At 31.1% G+C, this 17,697-nt stretch overlaps 1 protein-coding gene across 1 annotated transcript in view; it reads left to right on the forward strand.

Moving 5' to 3' along the window:
• MS3_00005079 (uncharacterized protein) overlaps positions 1–17,697 on the forward strand; it is a 124,324-nt gene that overhangs the window by 81,914 nt on the left and 24,713 nt on the right. The window contains exons 6-11 of the mRNA XM_051213097.1: positions 5,222–5,560; positions 6,991–7,217; positions 11,009–11,159; positions 11,582–12,001; positions 14,926–15,423; positions 16,604–17,047. Coding sequence (XP_051069041.1) covers positions 5,222–5,560; positions 6,991–7,217; positions 11,009–11,159; positions 11,582–12,001; positions 14,926–15,423; positions 16,604–17,047 — 2,079 coding nt within the window. The remainder of the gene's footprint in view (positions 1–5,221; positions 5,561–6,990; positions 7,218–11,008; positions 11,160–11,581; positions 12,002–14,925; positions 15,424–16,603; positions 17,048–17,697) is intronic.

The following is a 17,697-nucleotide window of genomic DNA, read 5'->3' on the forward strand; positions in this document are numbered from 1 at the left end:
GACTACGATAAACTTCACTTTTTATGATTTCTCACTTGTTCCTCGAAATTAATTTGTATGTCTTCTGTAACATTAATAGTTTTGATGCATAAATAAACAGATTTTAAATTTTTAAAAAGTATACCGTCCAATGAAATTGAGATTACTTTTCGACAAATATTTGGCTTTGAAATGATACATCTCACCAGGAATATCATGTTAAATCCATGTACATTGAACTAAAATTTTCCGAATAGAGCGAAATGTAAATCTATTGAATCCAAACCTAATTGGAGTATCAGCTTCAGTGGCTTATATATGTTGTCCTACATTGATCATGTCAATTTAAATTACTACTCTTCTACTAAACATATAATATTCATTCCGTTCAACTAATCTAACTGTTAGGATGTGCAGAAAAATATACCAATAATTATCATGTTAAGTCTAACGGTGGCCTTGGACTTTAAATTGGTCAGTATTCATTTCACTTGTTAAATATTGTACAAATGTTGTTTTCTATTTTATGGTAGGATGTGGTCTGGTTGATTGGTATATAAATAGAGTATTTCTGAAATATAATGATTCATATCTCAGAGGCTAAGACTTGCGTTCTGGACTCAACTGGCTGGTATAGACAGCGAAGCAGGGCTAATCAGAACCCTAGGCCGTCCGTACGTGTTTTACGTGTCACTGAATCGATCGATAATATACGCTTCGCTCATAATCTGCAGTCTCACCCGTTACAACACTAACTAAACATATATCATAACTTTTAGTAGACTGCAAGTTTATATTAAAATATCTTCATATTTTGTCCTTAAGTTATCGGTTATCGGTTAGTTGATTTGTTTTAAAGGATATTATTTTTTGAACTTTTCATTAGTCTAATTTATTTCTACCAATTTGTATGATTAATTTATGTCTTCTCATTTTGATAAAAGAAATAAGATACAAAAATAGCGGTTGTAGCGGTTGATTCCTGAGTTTGGTCATGTGCTCTCACTTTTGAAAAGTCCCAAATTAGGTATCCAATATCTTCTAATTGTCAATGCCTACCTAACAAAATTAGTCCGTCTTACATACTATCTGCAAAATAATATTGTTCTCTAAGTATTATTTTTTTATAGACTTTAAAACGACTACACATATTCTTTAAATCATTCATTTGTCTCTTGATAATGTTAACAATAATAGATAATGTAAACAAAGATGGATAGTAGCTAGCAGTGGAATTCAGGATGTGTGTTTCGTCTTATTTGGGACTCATCAGCAAATGTCTCTTATACACTAATGCAAACACCTACTTTAAACATTGTTAACATTGATTGAATGACCTATTCAGTTAGTATACAGTAAACCGGAGAACCATGTACTTATTTATATTCTATAATTTTGATGTTTGATTATATTTTCTTGAAAAGGTTTGAACTAGATTGTCAGATGTAACGTTGGATTTATTTCAAATCCATTCATGTAGATTTTACAAATACATTCTTCTTCTTTAATATATTACATTGACTCGGCGCCCAAATACTGTGAAACTATTCGATTAAGCAATCAAAGCTATTTACCAATTACTCTATAGATCATTTAAATGTTTAATTCTTGATTGTATATCTAATAATGAGAATAAATTCAACGGTTAATTTTCTTTTTTAATTTCCAAAACTTATTTCTAGGCAATGTTTTAACATTCCATTTTTTTCGTTTTTTTTCTTTTTTTTATTCTTCCTTTGACTCCTTTCATTGTTTATGGACCATTAGTTTTATTTTGTAATGAACATGATCAAACAACAAAAAATAAAACAACAACTAAACAGATCAAACATTAATTCTCAGTTGATTAGATCTAGAAAAAAAAAACTAATAGTAATAATGATGAGGGATTTGGGGTTATAAATGATCTAATAAGATTGAAAAACAAAATAAGATTCTATGAAGGAAAACGAATCTATTTCAATTATGCATTCATTACATGTAGACGATGATTATTATTATTATTATTTCCTAATAACTGTATCATTATCTCTGTAGAATGAAAAAAATTTCTTTTATAATGCTCCATATGAAATAATATATATATATATATATATACATATATATATGTATATAGTGAAAAGAGAGGAATAAAAATGTATATCCTAGATTTTTATCTAATCTTTAGGTCAATAAAAAAGCACTCTGCAAACTATTTGTTATATAGCTCATTTCCAGGAGATCGTTTGCTACATACATTTGTATATATATATATATACACATACATAATCATTGTTTCTTGGCGCCAACCAGATGAGATATTGTTCATCATTGTAATAAAAATCAATGGTTATAACTAACTTTTAACTGTGTTAATATTAATTACCATCCAACTAAAAAAAAACAAACAAGCAAACAAGCAACCACTCAGAGATTAGTTACAGCCCTATAAACTTGTTTACTTATTTGAAATAACTGATCATAAATGTTGTTTGTTTGTTTGTTTACTTTATTTTCTTCTTCCAAAACCTTCAGTTATTCCTATTGATAAGATATAAGTAAAAAAAGATTTAAGAATAAATTGTGAATTTTATTTATTTATTTTCACTTCTTTTTTCGCCATCTAAATTTAATAGCAACTATTTGAATAGGGGATGATTTATTAGAAAATAAACAATTCAATGTATAACAATTGTATACAAGTTTTCTTTTTAAATCTTACCTATCTATATCCCACTGAGTTTTTTGTAATTGCTTATTAAATTTATATAATATAAACTCAATATTTAATTTAGATTGATGAGTTGTGTTATATTGTATTGTGTTATGTTATGTTGTGCTGTGTTGTGCTATTCTGTTCTGTTCTGTGCTGTTTGTATGTTTGTTTGCTTTGTAACTACATTGATTGATTTCAATTTTCTAAAGAACACTATGAGATATAAATGGAAAAGGTTTATGACAAGTGTAACCAGTTTGCTTTTTTCGTTTCAAATTTGTTATGATTATTTACCTCTATATGTGTCTACTTTCATTTAACATGCATATTTATTATTTAAAACAAAATACCATCAAATATAGTTCAATTTCGGTCTTAAATTAATAAGGATATAAGTAGTATAATATAAAGATTGTCATTTTATTGTTTAAAAATATAAATAGTTATAAAGTCACCATATTGTTAAACTTTTTTCTCTTCTTTTCCACTAAATAAAGTTTTGCATTTTATATAAGATTAAGTTTTAAATGAGTCTTTTACTTAATTATCACATCTTTAATTCATTATTATTTGAATGCAAATTTGTGTACGATCCATTGACATTTGAATTGAATTGAATTAAGGATACTTACTTATTTGTTTATTTATATTTATATATAAATTGCCTTATTGATTAAAAATACAATGCTTTCTAATATTGATAAACAATTAATTAAAGCTAGACCACCATGGAAAACCTGGAAGCACTGGACGGCCGTTTCATCCTAGTATGGGACTCCTCAGCAGTGCGCATCCACGATCCCACACCCCGCAAGATTCGAACCCAGGTCTGTTGTGAGATATCAACTCGCTGATGACAATGGCGTACGGTGGCGCAGTGGTCTAGTTGGTCAAGCGCCCAGCGTGAGACTGGTGGGTCCTGGGTTCGAGTCTCGCGGGGTGCGGGATCGTGGATGCGCATTGCTGAGGAGTCCCATACTAGGACGAAACGGCCTTCCAGTGCTTCAAGGTTTCCCATGGTGTTCTAGCTTCAATTGACTCATGATTTCAATCTGTGAAATTTCTAAAATTTCCACAAAACCCCTTCTGATAATTAATTAAAGGAATAAATAATCAATATATTCTTTTTAATATCCGATTGAATAGATAAAAAATGTATTTCTGGTGTGTTTCTTCTTCTTTCTACTCCTTGGGACATCAGAAAAATACATCAATTTATTCTTAAATTTGTTTTTCTTTTTCTACATAACGTTCAGTTTATTTGAAACGATCAACTTTCACTTTGATACTGGTTGACATCGTTTAAATGTAATGTCATGTCATTTGGACTAGTTTATCATTATTTCAAAATAAATCTTTTGAATATGTTACAGAACTTAGATATTATTTAGTGACCTTGTATCTAACTCCAATTGGATTGTATGCTGATTTTCATCGAAATATACATATTAGCTATCCTTGTATATTTCATCGATTTCAATCGCATTGATGGATAAGGAAATTAAAGAAGTCGAATACGAGAATGGATTTTCGAATATATGTATTTTCTATACTCACTGATCTGAACAATAAATCAAAGTGATGAAGCGAGTGAGCCAACTCACTTTAACCAAGCTTTACTCAATATTTATAGTTACATAAAAACAAGCTATAGACATGTGATGAGTAAGATAAGAAATACACACAAATACGTTCATATAAAAAGTCACGGTTGATAAGTGAATAATTAACAACGTAACGTCACAACGTAACTCAAGAAGAGTGGCTAAATTGACCTATCCAGAAGCTAGAATAAGCTATATGGGCTTAACATAGTGACGGACAGTACAACCGTACTATATTGTCCAAAAATATTTCTTAATAATATAAGTTTCATACACACTGTCTTCAGCTTATTTGAATCTTACACTATTAATTTCAACCTATATCTCAATTTTAAGGTCTAATATTCCAGAAAACACTGGAGGTGAGACTTGAAAACACAGGAATCTATAGTTAACAAAATTATTACATAATTTTCTGTGTTGTTATTAATAAGAGACTTACCAATCTTTGGTTTGGTTGTGTATTTTTTAATTCAGCAATTACTGAACTGAGAAAAATTAATAAGCTCAAAGGAATTTCTGATAATACAGATGATGTATAAATATGAAGATCAGTCGGTCCCTTCTATGTTTTATTTCACTTTTATATTCGGAACTTAGTAAAATAAAGGAGGCTAGAAACGTCTGGTTGCAGTTCATCAGGTCTTCAAGATTTATAAAACTATCTGAGAAATGTATTTGTTAAAGCAAAATTCGTAAAATTTTAATGTGATTATTTTAGACCTAAATTGACACCTTTTGTTGATAATTTCATTTAACTGTTTAGTGGAGAATTGATGAAGTCGCATTTCGGATTTATAAGCATACCTGTGATCATGCTTTTTTAAGAAAATTAGATAAATACATATTTTACAGATCAATTTCAAAACTTTTGAGAATTATCTTCTAAACTACTAATAAGTAACATGTTTAATTCAAATTCAATTCATTCATACATTTTTAGTTCCTCCACGGGCAGTATACGTCCAGTCATATCCCGAAGGTTTGATTGCTGAGTCAAATCAAAAAATGTTTAGCTGTCAGACAGATAGTATGGGAAGCAATCCTCCAGCTATATTAAAATGGCAACAGCTTGACTCTGCTGGTGCTATTATTTCACTGGAAAGTTTGAAAAAGTCCGTCAATGTCGACTTCATCAAGCAAAGTAATGGTGCTGTTGTTACTCGTTCTAATCTAACAGTTCTCGCAACTAGAGCATTGAATGGAAGGCGGTTTGAGTGTTCAGTTGTATTCAATGACTCAAAAACACTTCTTCGATCAGAAGGGTTTTTAGAGGTTATGTGTAAGTTTTATGATGATGGATGAAAATGTATTTTTTTAAAGATTTTTAGATATTCAGTATTACTCATTTGGAGATAATTCTTTTATCATTCTGAACAAGATTATCAATAATTGATTTCTCTAAAAATAAAGAGTGCATATGAGCTCTTTGATGTACGTACTCTTCCATTTTACATGATCACGTACAGTGACTGAACTGTAATATACAAATGAATGATATTGTTCTGAGAGTAAAAGTATTTTATCAATGTTTTTGTTTTTACTCCTGGATATCTAGGAGTATGACCATAAATAACCGTTCACAATTGCCTAGTATTGGTCATAAGAATCTTAGTTGGTAGGATAAAATGCTTTTTCATACGTTGGAATATCGTTGTCTGATAAAAATCAGGCACTTGTAGAGATGCAAGTTTGCTTAAAATAGAGAGATAAGATATGCATAGGAGGGTTTAAACAGGACTGTTTTGGATAATTTAAAGGCAGACTAATAACTTTCGCCCTTGATGGTAATCTCATTAGATATCACTAATTTTTAACCTTACTTACGAATGTCTGAAAAACTAATTATTTATAAAATTCTAAAATCTCAACTTTGCTTTAGTCTTCTAAGAATTAGCAACAGTAATCAGTTCACTTACCTTGAATTTCTTCATTTCATCACTGACCACTAGATACACTTCAAGGAACTAAGAGAAATAATGAGATAAAGATGTAATTTAACAACATGGTCAAACGATACATCCAGCCCATATTGAAATGCGTTGTTGATATTTGTCCATGAAAAAAGTTAAAACGTATTTATCGTTCTCTACAAACCGCTTAGAACAAACGATGGACGTATATACACTAATAGACTGCTTAATGACTAGTCTGGTCAATTAGGAAAAACATATTGTTGAGACTTTACTTTCAACGAATTATAAAATGGAAATATTTTTATAGGCGTTTTTCGAGATCTGATACTGATACACAACCTGTTACGCGCTAACCTCCCTAACTGACTACTTGGGCGAACAGAGAAGAATGGAAGAGAACACATATTGGGCTACCGAATAATATGCATTAATACTTATATATATATATATATATACCTACCCCTTAGAAAATGAATCCTATTCTTAGCCAATGATATATAGTTATTCTTCAGGTCATTTCTGGTTAGCCTCAAGAGACCTCACTTGCTTACTTAGGATTGGTTCATCATATCAGAAAGCAGTACACAATTTATATATACCATAACGTTTTAATTTCGTTCTTTTTGTTTATCAAAACTTGGAAATCTCTAAGTCATATTTTGTAATGAGTAACAATAATTTTTATTTGTATAGCTAGATTTATTATAATTACATTGTAAAACCATAATAAACATTACATACATTCATAAGATACTTATTTCTGATTTTCCTTTTATTCAACAAATAAATAAATTAGTTTCTCCAAATAACATACGATTAACAGCTCAACCGATAAATGGTGTTCCAGAAGCTGGTCGATTAGAATTGACATGTGCTACTAGTTCATGTCATCCACCTGCTGTGATACGTTGGCTTGAAATTTCACCAGATAAAATAAAAGAAAAGAATAAAAATATAGAAGAACATTTACAATATACTAATTTATTTTCAAATGAATTAACTGATCTTGCCCAATTAGAAACTGTAAGTAATTTACAAGTTATTCATTTAGCTAAATATATAAATGGGTTTTGCTTTGGGCATTTTAAAGAGAGAAAAAAAGAATATAAATGTATCACATATCCTACCCATAAAATTAACCATTACTTATTTATTAAGAGTTTGAAATGAAACGAACTATAGAATATGAAATCCAATACTTTCAATAGGAAAAAATAAGAAGTAAAATCAAAGCAATTCAATTGACTGATTGAAATATTCACAATTAACATTCCTCATTATCATTATTCGTAAGTTCAACATTCATTAACGAACACAGCAAGATTATTTTGTCGGTATGGGTGTCTTTTTCAAAATGTGATTCATACAGTTAATAAATTATATATCTCTAATGATATTTTCACATTAAATAACTGTTCAACCGAAAAATATGTTCTGTGTATTACAGTTGGAAAATGTTTTTTTCTCCTCCCCCCCCAACTTTATCTTTTTTTTGTTTCTAATTTTCATTCATGTTCTTAGTTATAGAATAATTATTTTATACAAAAAAGCTACGTTTCTAATTTTGCCTTTTGTTTCGTCTACAAAATTGAAGTACACATCAAGAGATTCCTTTTAATTCAGTAGAAAAAAATAGAATATAAACTACAATAAGAAATTCAGTTTAACACACATTTTTGTATCAGATGGATTGTTGTGGATATCATAGTAATTTCAGTGGTTTAGATCATGAGTCAATTAAATCTAGACCACCATGGAAAACTAGGAAGCACTGGACAACCGTTTCGTCTTATTGTAGGACTCCTAAGCAGTGCGCACCCACGATCCCGCCCCACAAGATTTGAACCTAGGACCTATCAGTCTCGCGGGTGAGTGCTTAACCACTAGACCACTGAGCCGGCACTGCAAAGGAGTCCCACACTATGACGAAACGGCCGTCCAGTGTTTCCAGATTTTCCATGATGGTCTAGTTTTAATTGACTCATTATCTTAACTATTAGAATAATTGAAGATTGATTCAATACTTTATTAGAACACTTATTTATTTCTTACTTATTTCATATTCATATATATTATGCATAGATTCAATCGTTATACATATCTAACAATAATGATGAGAGCATTACTATTTTAATAGAAAAGGTGAAATTTTTTCATTATATATATATATATATATATATATATATATATATATATATATATATAGTATACACATTGTTTTGCAAGAATTGCAGAATGTTGATCTTAATACTCACTAATATGTAGTGCATCTTTTACAGATCAATAAACTGTCCTGGTTCTTAAATGAAAAAAATTTGTTTATTCGTTTGTTTATCTGTATTTTACCTAAAAAATCAGTGACACGTTTATCCTTTGTAACAGTCTTATGAACTTGATAGAAACACTCAAGCGTTTCAGTACAGTTCACCCGTCCATAAAATGTACATGTGAAAAGGAAAATGAGGGGTAGAATAGCCTTTCTAGATGTTCTACTTACAAGAAGAAAAGACGGGTCACTAAAAAGAAACATAAACAAGAAATCCACTTGGACGGGTCAATATACAAACTTTCTTAGTTTTGCTCCTTTGCAATACAAAAGGAATCTTATTAAGACATTGCATCATAGAATCAAGACCATATGGTCTCTAGATATGGTGGGAGATGAAACGAAGGCATTATACACAACCCTGAAAGAAAATGGATACCTAAGAAATTTATAAATAAAAGCATAGCCAATAAAAGAGAGCATAGAGAATGCCTAACTGTGAATAGAAAGCCTCTGTATATACACTTACAATTCAGAGGCGATGCCTCGAGTGAAACGCTAAGACCGAAGTAAAGCAAATCAATTCAAAGAACTTTTAATGCAGGTAAACTACAACTAATATTTTCCACACACCCAATGATCACGCCGAGGTTGAAAGATAAATTGCCTAGACTAGCGACCACTTTTTGTGTCTATCAATTCAACTGCTACTGTGGAGCAAGTTATATTGGCAGATGTTCTAGGAATTCGAGCTCGTGAGCACCTCTTAGTGTGGTTAAGCAAAGGTGTAGTCAAAACAGTTAACAGCTCCATTTTAACCCATTTAATTCAGAGGGGACATACAGCTAACATGGAGCAATCTTTCGCAATAATATATCGTGTTAAAAGCAGTCTACCTAATTCCGTCAGACAGAGAATCTTACAGACGGCCGAAGCAATTGCTATTCGGATCAAAAAGCCAGAGCTTTGCATCCAAAAGAAATATGTTCAGGCGCTCCTTTTACCCTGGCCAACTAGCGAATAATCAATCTTATAATGTGGTAACGTAATTTGAATAATGTTCATTTCTATGTCCCAAATTTATCTTATCATTATTATTATCTTTATCATTGTTATTATTATTACACTTGATAACCTTTTTGAGAAATTTATTCAGCATCCACGCCTATCTGCTATATCTGACCTAATTCATATTATTCTACATATTACGTAATTTCTGATTTTTATTCCATTATTTTCTCTCTCACCCCATGTAGATCATATTTATTCTGATCATTTGTCTCACAATTTCATTTCGCTTATAAACTGATTCAAGTTAACACTTTATATTAAACAGCTCCAACATTAACGATCTGGATTCATTTTATCTGACAAACAACAATTCTCAATTCACATATTACAATTTCCAAATGATGTACTCCGCCTTAAATCTAGCCAATTTTATGGATTATTAATTTGGATTTATAATTGTAGAACCTGATTAGAAAAGAATATTCTTTGCTTATATTAATTGTTTTAATATAATGGGAATTTTTCAGTGATTAAAATTTAATTCATTCTATGAATACTTATATAATTTGTAGAGTAACACAAAACTTGTTTCTTTTTAAATGAAATACTACATACAATGGTTATTATAATTGACAGACAATTCCCATTCAACGAAGAGATCTCTTTTCGACAAATTTATTTTGGTAAAGTACTAGTTCACATATATATGTATAATTGTACACCTTGATGATAAATTCGTTGAAAAGAGATCGGTTCGCTGAATTTTGTGTTTTTAAGAATATTGAATTCTTAGTGTTTTGTAAGTTGGCTCTTTGAATCATTACTCAAATTATATTCTTATTGATAATGAATTGGTTTTATTTCATTGTATCTTATCAGCTAGTGTTATGCTTAATTTTATAATAACTACAATTAGAATTTATGACACAAAATAATAATGATTCAGACCGACTCATATCAATGAAAATCTAGTCATAAAAATGAAAACAGATAAATTTATAAGCAAGGATGGATAGTGGCTAGCAGTGGAATCCATGACGCGCTTTTCGTCAGCTGGATGTGCTTGCATCTCAGAGTTTGTGTGTCACTCTTGGACTCGAACCCAGTATTGTCCACTTCAAACTCTATCGCTTTACCCACTTAGCTATTAAGTTCTGATACCCATTCGCTTTTACAACGGGGTGAAGTTTAAATCCACTTGGTATTGTTTACTCGGATCTTCTAATTGATGATTAGAATTGTGATTGTTCAGTCTTTTATTGGCATATGTGCATACTGTGTAAACATCAACTCTGAGATGCAGGTATATCAAGATGATGAGTTCCTAATAGGAGGAGTCGGCCGTCCAGTGCTTCCAAATGTTCCGTGGTAGTCCAGCTTTAATTGACTCATGATCTAAACTATCAAATTAGTAACGTATCCACAAAAACCCTTTTCTGATAATATTTTTATTAGTTTAATTGGTAATTTAATCTATAATTGTTTTATAATTCAATAAAAGACATAGAATTCTATGTATTTTAATCTATTTAAACAGAATCAAGGAGATTTTGGTGGAACTAAAGTTTTAAGCACTTTAATCATAACCAAAACTTATCGATCTCATCAAAATACAATTTACCAATGTCTAGTTAATCATACTGGAATGAATAAACCTGTTCTGAGTGAGCACAGATTACAAATCTTATGTAAGTTATATTTGAAATTGTATTTATCATAAATTAATACATTTCTGGTGAAATTCCTTGTTAGTTTAGATTGACTTTACAGTTTAATTGTTATAGTGAATTCCAATGATTTTTCATCTCGTAATATTAGATAATAACCATCGGTAAAATAAGCATTCAGCACTACTGATATTCGTTTAAGTTTATTTAGCTAATAATTTAGTGATTTCATATTTAAAGTTGGAAGCTCCTTTTAAGGAATACCATGTTCTCGATTCTTTGTAACCTATTTAGTTTAAATATGAGTGTCGTTTCCATCAAATTAACTTCTAAAGTGGAATATCCACCTTCACTTTGAAATATACCTATATTGGATTGCGAAATATTTTTAGTGCACATGGTTCATTAATTTGTTCATAATATGTATAATTTATTCTTGCTAGATCCTCCAACAATTCATATAATCAGTCTTCCAAATCAGCCAATTGCAAGACAATCTGTTACGTTATTCTGTCAAGCTATTGGAGGAAATCCTTCAAATGACTTGACATATGCATGGTTTGTAGCTAAATCAACTCAGTTTTCTAGCCTTTTAAAACAAGATGACGACACTCAATTAAATGATGATCCATATGAACAAGATACAGATAATTCACTGAATCTGTCAAGCATGAAAAATCATTTTATATCTTCACCTCTTGTAACACAAAGGCCAGAATTTGACAGTATGATTCAACTTAGTGGATATCATGATTCACAATTAAATTTAACCAATATTAAATTGTCTCAAGCTGGTTGGTATGGTTGTGAAGTATCTGGAATCGGTGGAAGTTCCCATGCATTATATCATCTTAATTTATATTGTAAGTTTTCTTTTTCAAAATTAAACAAATTTGTTATTATTTTAACTTGTGACTGCCAATTAGAGGGTAGTGACTTATCGATCGAACCAAAGACTCGTAAAACACGTCTTGATTGGCCCTGCTTTCCGCCTAGCCCAGCCAGCTAAGTCCAGAACACCAATCTGAGCCTCTGTGGTATGAATCATTATATTTCAAACATACTGAGCTTATATACCAATCAAACAGACCACAACTTACCAATAAAATATGAAACAACATTTGTACAAGAATTAGCCAGATGTGGTTGTGAATGAGGGAGGTAGTAATTAATATACTGGGTATAACTCAAGAATGGCAAAACGTATAATAATAGTTTATGGGTCGAAATAAAGCTTAAAATAAGAGGAATATGAATATGCATAGTTTAGTTACTTAATAATTAAACAATAGAAATATACGTTTAGTATCGGTCCATCAATAGATCCCAAAAGTTACCATTCATTATTCTTGTCGGGACATAACATATTTATCTTGAAGTTTCTTGGTTAGAAAGAACATGATTTTCGATAAATTTTATCCTTCGTCTATACATAATTAAAACATTTTCTAATTTTCCAAGTTCAATTTTTGATGCTGAAACTAGTTCGATTAAGGATCTAGTAACCGACTATTCAAAGTTTCACAGAATACAATACAAATATATCAAGTTTGTTTATTTAAGAAGTTCAATTATGTACGTTTCCAAAAAATAACAATTCACATGATACTATACAAACAAATCAAATTGTTTTTCAAATGGGACACTAATCAATATAACATTGTGTGCATATGCATTGCAATTACTCATATATGAATGTATTTTATGCTATGATGAATGTGCCAGCAGAAATGTATATCTGTTTTGAAGCGAATTCAAAGTACTAGTTGTTCGATACTCTCTTAAAACTGCTATTCTAATAACCAACAAACATAGACGGTTGATTGAAGTTAGACATTAACACCACTAGATCCGACTTAGTGGTCTAGGAGTTAAGCATTCACACAAAACCAAAGGTCCTAAGTTTGAATCCCTAGTGCCAAGTTGTGGATGCGCACTGTTGAGGATTCCCATTCTAGGACTAAATATCCATTCAATGCTTCCAGGTTTTTGATGATGGTCTAGCAGTGATCGGTCCATGATTTCAATGAAATTATCAAACGGTTTACTTATGTGTATAACATTTCTGAGCAATGGACAGGATTTATAGCTTGAATGAATAAATTTGATAAAGTTATATTTCCTCTATAGAATAGTATGATTACGAAACCTTCATTTATGTTCCGGATATTTAAGTCCTGATACTGTTGTCTATAATAACAATGAATACTGTCTAAGTAAACTATGTAAAACGAAACTGTTGGAGACGTTAAGTCCTCAGAACTCCCTTGGGAAAGGACCTAATTTCGTAATTTTTATTTAGAAGATTTGAATTTCTTTGTTTTCGCGCCAAAGGCGCTCTTGTCACCTTCATGTCGTAATTCCCACTGGGAAATATCTTAAGTGCTATTGGTCCGTTGCACCTTTTAGTATGCTATTTGGTAACTCTCCCCAAGGACGGTTTTGTGCTGTATATCTACGTTTTGAATTGTGTTTGTTGTTATCACTCGTTTCTGGCTGTTTGCGGAATATACTTCCCCATTCCAAACTTGGACTTCTCCTTCTAGTTAGCGGGACTGGGACGCATCAATAGCTAGCTTACTGGTCTTTAGTCAACGAGTCTTGTTTCTCGTTCGCAGATTAAGTGAACTCGTGATAGCTTCAACCCTAACAGAAACAGCCTAAACCTTCGTTTACAAATAGTACCTTTACCAACAAATGTTAAGCAGTGATAATGTAAAAGTTTATAGCATACTTTTTAAAATGATTCCATTTATGCCGTTTCTTAGATGTAATGTAGCTTTCATCTACGGTGATTTTTAGGTTTTTACATCCATACCCTTTTATTATTTATGAAGCCTTATGACTGAGAATTCTGGAATTTTTTATATTTGTAGTTATCGTGTGAATCACGATATGTGCTAAATATTTATAGCATCATAAGGATTTTTCATATTCTATATGCTTTATAGTGTTCTCAAGAAAGTTTCATATGCATTTATCTTCGTCTATATACAAAATGGTTGCAAAACACTGCCTATAAAACTAGAAGACATAAGTAGGCTGCAAGTGATCGATCATAAGTGCTTATTATGTAATATATTTGAGATAATTCCTAATTCTTCGTATATCACTCGGTCTGATAACCGTTACTAGATAAATATCAATAGTATATAAATTTCAGAAAACAATACAAAAATTTTACAATTTATTGTTGTACAGCGTAGATCACAAAGCCACAAGCATACAAAGCGATTACGAGCAGTAATGCGAATGAGAGTGAGTGAGAGCGAGGGAATAAAGAGGTATATGGATTGATGAGATTTAAGACGCATATGCATATAGAAAAGCATAAAGCGTCATCAAGCAATTTAGGCTAGTAAGAGGAATATGTGTATAGTCTGTAACAAGTGATCAAGCTTACATACTCATACAGACATGATAATAATAATTCAAAGACGTAGACAAATTATTACTGTTCGAATGACACTGTTGAAAAACAATTGAAGGGTTCGATAAAATTAGACTCAAGTGTAGATGAAGTGTTATATACCTTCAAAGTATCGCAAAATTAAGGCAAAACTATCGAGTGAGTAATACTGAGGTACTGAGGTACTAGGTAAAACGGGTAATTCCACTGATGGGGCCATAAATCATGATAAGCTGAGGTAATTGCAAGACAAGATAGTTCAATTCGGATGATGTAACAATATGACCAATATAAATTTTTATCTGAGATAATTATGGATAAATTTTCAATTTTTATATGTCTGATATATATTATAAAATATCTCTTCAAATATTTTAGATCAGCCGGTGATGAATAGACGTACACAAACCCATGTTATGGCACAACTAGGTGAATCTGTAACTTTAGCTCTATATATAGATGCCAATCCACCTTGGGCAGAAGCTGAATGGTTTCAAATAGAAACTTTTAAGAATGAAGCTGAAAAAATTCACAATTCTCAACAATATGTTGAACCTCAAGCTTATTTTGAACCACAACAAATAAATTATGGTTATCCACAATCGTATAATTCATGGTCTCGTGTTAAAAGAACAGTATTTCATCGTTTTCAGTCACATTTGTCAACATCAGATTTTCCTGGAGAACAAAATTTACGTCAGTCTATTGGGCAGAGAAAAAATATTTTTGCTTCCAGTGGTACTGGCCTCTATGGTAACCTTACATTCTTCCTCAGGTTCACAGAAGTTGAATCTGTTGATTTCGGTACATACATTTGTCAAGTTCGTCATCAATTAGGTGTGAAAGAATTCACATTTCACTTGTTAAAAAAGGCGGGTAAGTGCTATGTTTAAAAATCATTGAAACAGTTTAACTTTCTACTACTTTAATAACTTTGATTAAAAAATTCTAATTTGTCTATAATTCTGATAATCGTAAAAAGAGCTTGATCGAAATCTAAACTTTTGTTTTCAGGAAATGTCTCTCCGATCAAAGTTATGAAGATGTATCTTTTTCAACTTCGCTATCATATTCAGGTCGTTAAACGGTAACAGACCTGAAAGCATGGTAATTTTCCCTTTCACATTGAATACTTAGACAGAAAAAAATATGTTAGACTAAATGAAACATTTAATATCTGTCCATCTGGTTTTCACTGACAAGTCGACCAAAATCAATAAATTCACTTGGTATTGTTTGCTTGTATCTTCCCATTGTTGTTTAGGACTGAAATTGATCAGTCTCTTTTCGGCATATGTGAACACCAGGTACATCCAGCTGACGAGTCCCAAATAGGACGAAACGCGCATCCTGAATTCTACTTCTAGCCACCATCCATCTTTGCTTATAAAATCAATAAGAACATTATGATTAAAATATTGTTAATAAACCATGCAATTACACATCTTAAAACAGTACAAGAAAGGTAACTAAAAATACTGATGGAAGAAAATGTAAATGCCAAACTGCACAAGTTTTTAGATTTTTGTCTAATCTGATGTAAATCGCTCACCGGGATAGATTTAAACTGATAATCAGACTACTTTAAACGTTGATTATCAAAATCATATAAAACTTTATACGCAACAGGTAGCACTCTGTTTGTTAATTTTATTAATCACCATTATAGGATGTAATCTTTAACACAAATTCGTTAGTGACATGGGATGCATAACTGGTAAGATGTCACTCATATTGATTGAAAAACATTACATATCATAACACAATGAATAGAGTTATCTTTTGTAATAAAGTTATTCCATAATTTTTCACCTAATAGGCAATATACTACTTTGTTTCAACTGAAAAGCCATCTTTGTATAGTTGATGAAATTTCAGTCAGCTATAACAACTGGTCAAAGGATATCTTTAGTGAAAATTATCTGAAATCCACTAGAACTAAGTAATACTTATGATGATATATGCTGATCAGTTATTTTTCAATAAAAATGGCGTTTTACTTTTTTATAACTGTTTTGGAATAAACTCAGAAATCTTGCCTTCCTTATCTGTATAGGGGATGGAGTTATAACAGAAGAATCTATTGAAGTAATTCATCATGGATCAACCACAAGTATTTTATTTAGTCCTCCATTGAAATCTTCCCTTATGAAACTTATCCTTCGAGTTTGCCGACGTGATGCTTTGTTAGGTAATCATAAACAAACGGATAAGCAAACTGTAATTAAGCAGCATTTCAAACGGGATATTCCACATCAAAAAGTATCAATTACCTCAAGAAATGTTTCAAAACAAAATGATGTTACAAATCTATTGGATAGTTCACAGATTTTGGTTAATTCCAGAACTGTTGGTTGTGAGGATTATCAGGTTGCCAAGCCTTGGTTAGGAAAGATGGAAATACATTTATCCGATGCAGTTCAGTTGTATAATTTTCGATTTCTTTTATTTCAAGGTACTAAACTTCTACAAGAAACATCTCCTGTATTATGGCAACCAGGTATGTTACATAACATTAATAATCTATGAACATGTAATACAGAATCTATTATGTAAGGACGATTAATTAGATAGGAAATGATAAATTCAACAGCACACTTTTTGACTCATCAACTTAGTTGGCAAGCAATCTCCTTCTCCTTTTGGAATAAAAGTGTTTAGGGTTTAAAATGTTTTTCACAACCAGATGCTGGTTACCATGTGTCACACAATCCATCAGTCAGATGGCTTGCTAATAAGATCAAATAATTGAGTATTTCTAGGTCACTTTGTTAATCATGTTGTTTATCCGACCTGATTACTAGTGATCATATAAATAAAAAAATTTAGACTTTATGCAGAAAGTTATACCTGACTTTCTAAAATTGAAAACTTAGTACATGGGATCAACTGGTTGTAAATACTTTTCAAGAAGGTGTAGTCTGCGACTAATAAGAAAGGTAAATGAATAAAAATTTATAGTCGAATTATTTATGGTGAACATTTTCTGAGCTGATGGTCAATACAACATACAGGCCTTTAGTAACCAGTAAGTTTGTTAGCAGTTACTTTAAGCAAACGTCCATTAGAAATCCAACTTAAAACATAGAGTATTAACACGTGATCATTTTCGATCTTGAATATATGTACAATGTAGGGAACAGTCGTATT

The sequence above is a fragment of the Schistosoma haematobium genome, chromosome 3 (genome assembly GCF_000699445.3).
Source record: "Schistosoma haematobium chromosome 3, whole genome shotgun sequence".
NCBI lineage: Eukaryota > Metazoa > Platyhelminthes > Trematoda > Strigeidida > Schistosomatidae > Schistosoma > Schistosoma haematobium.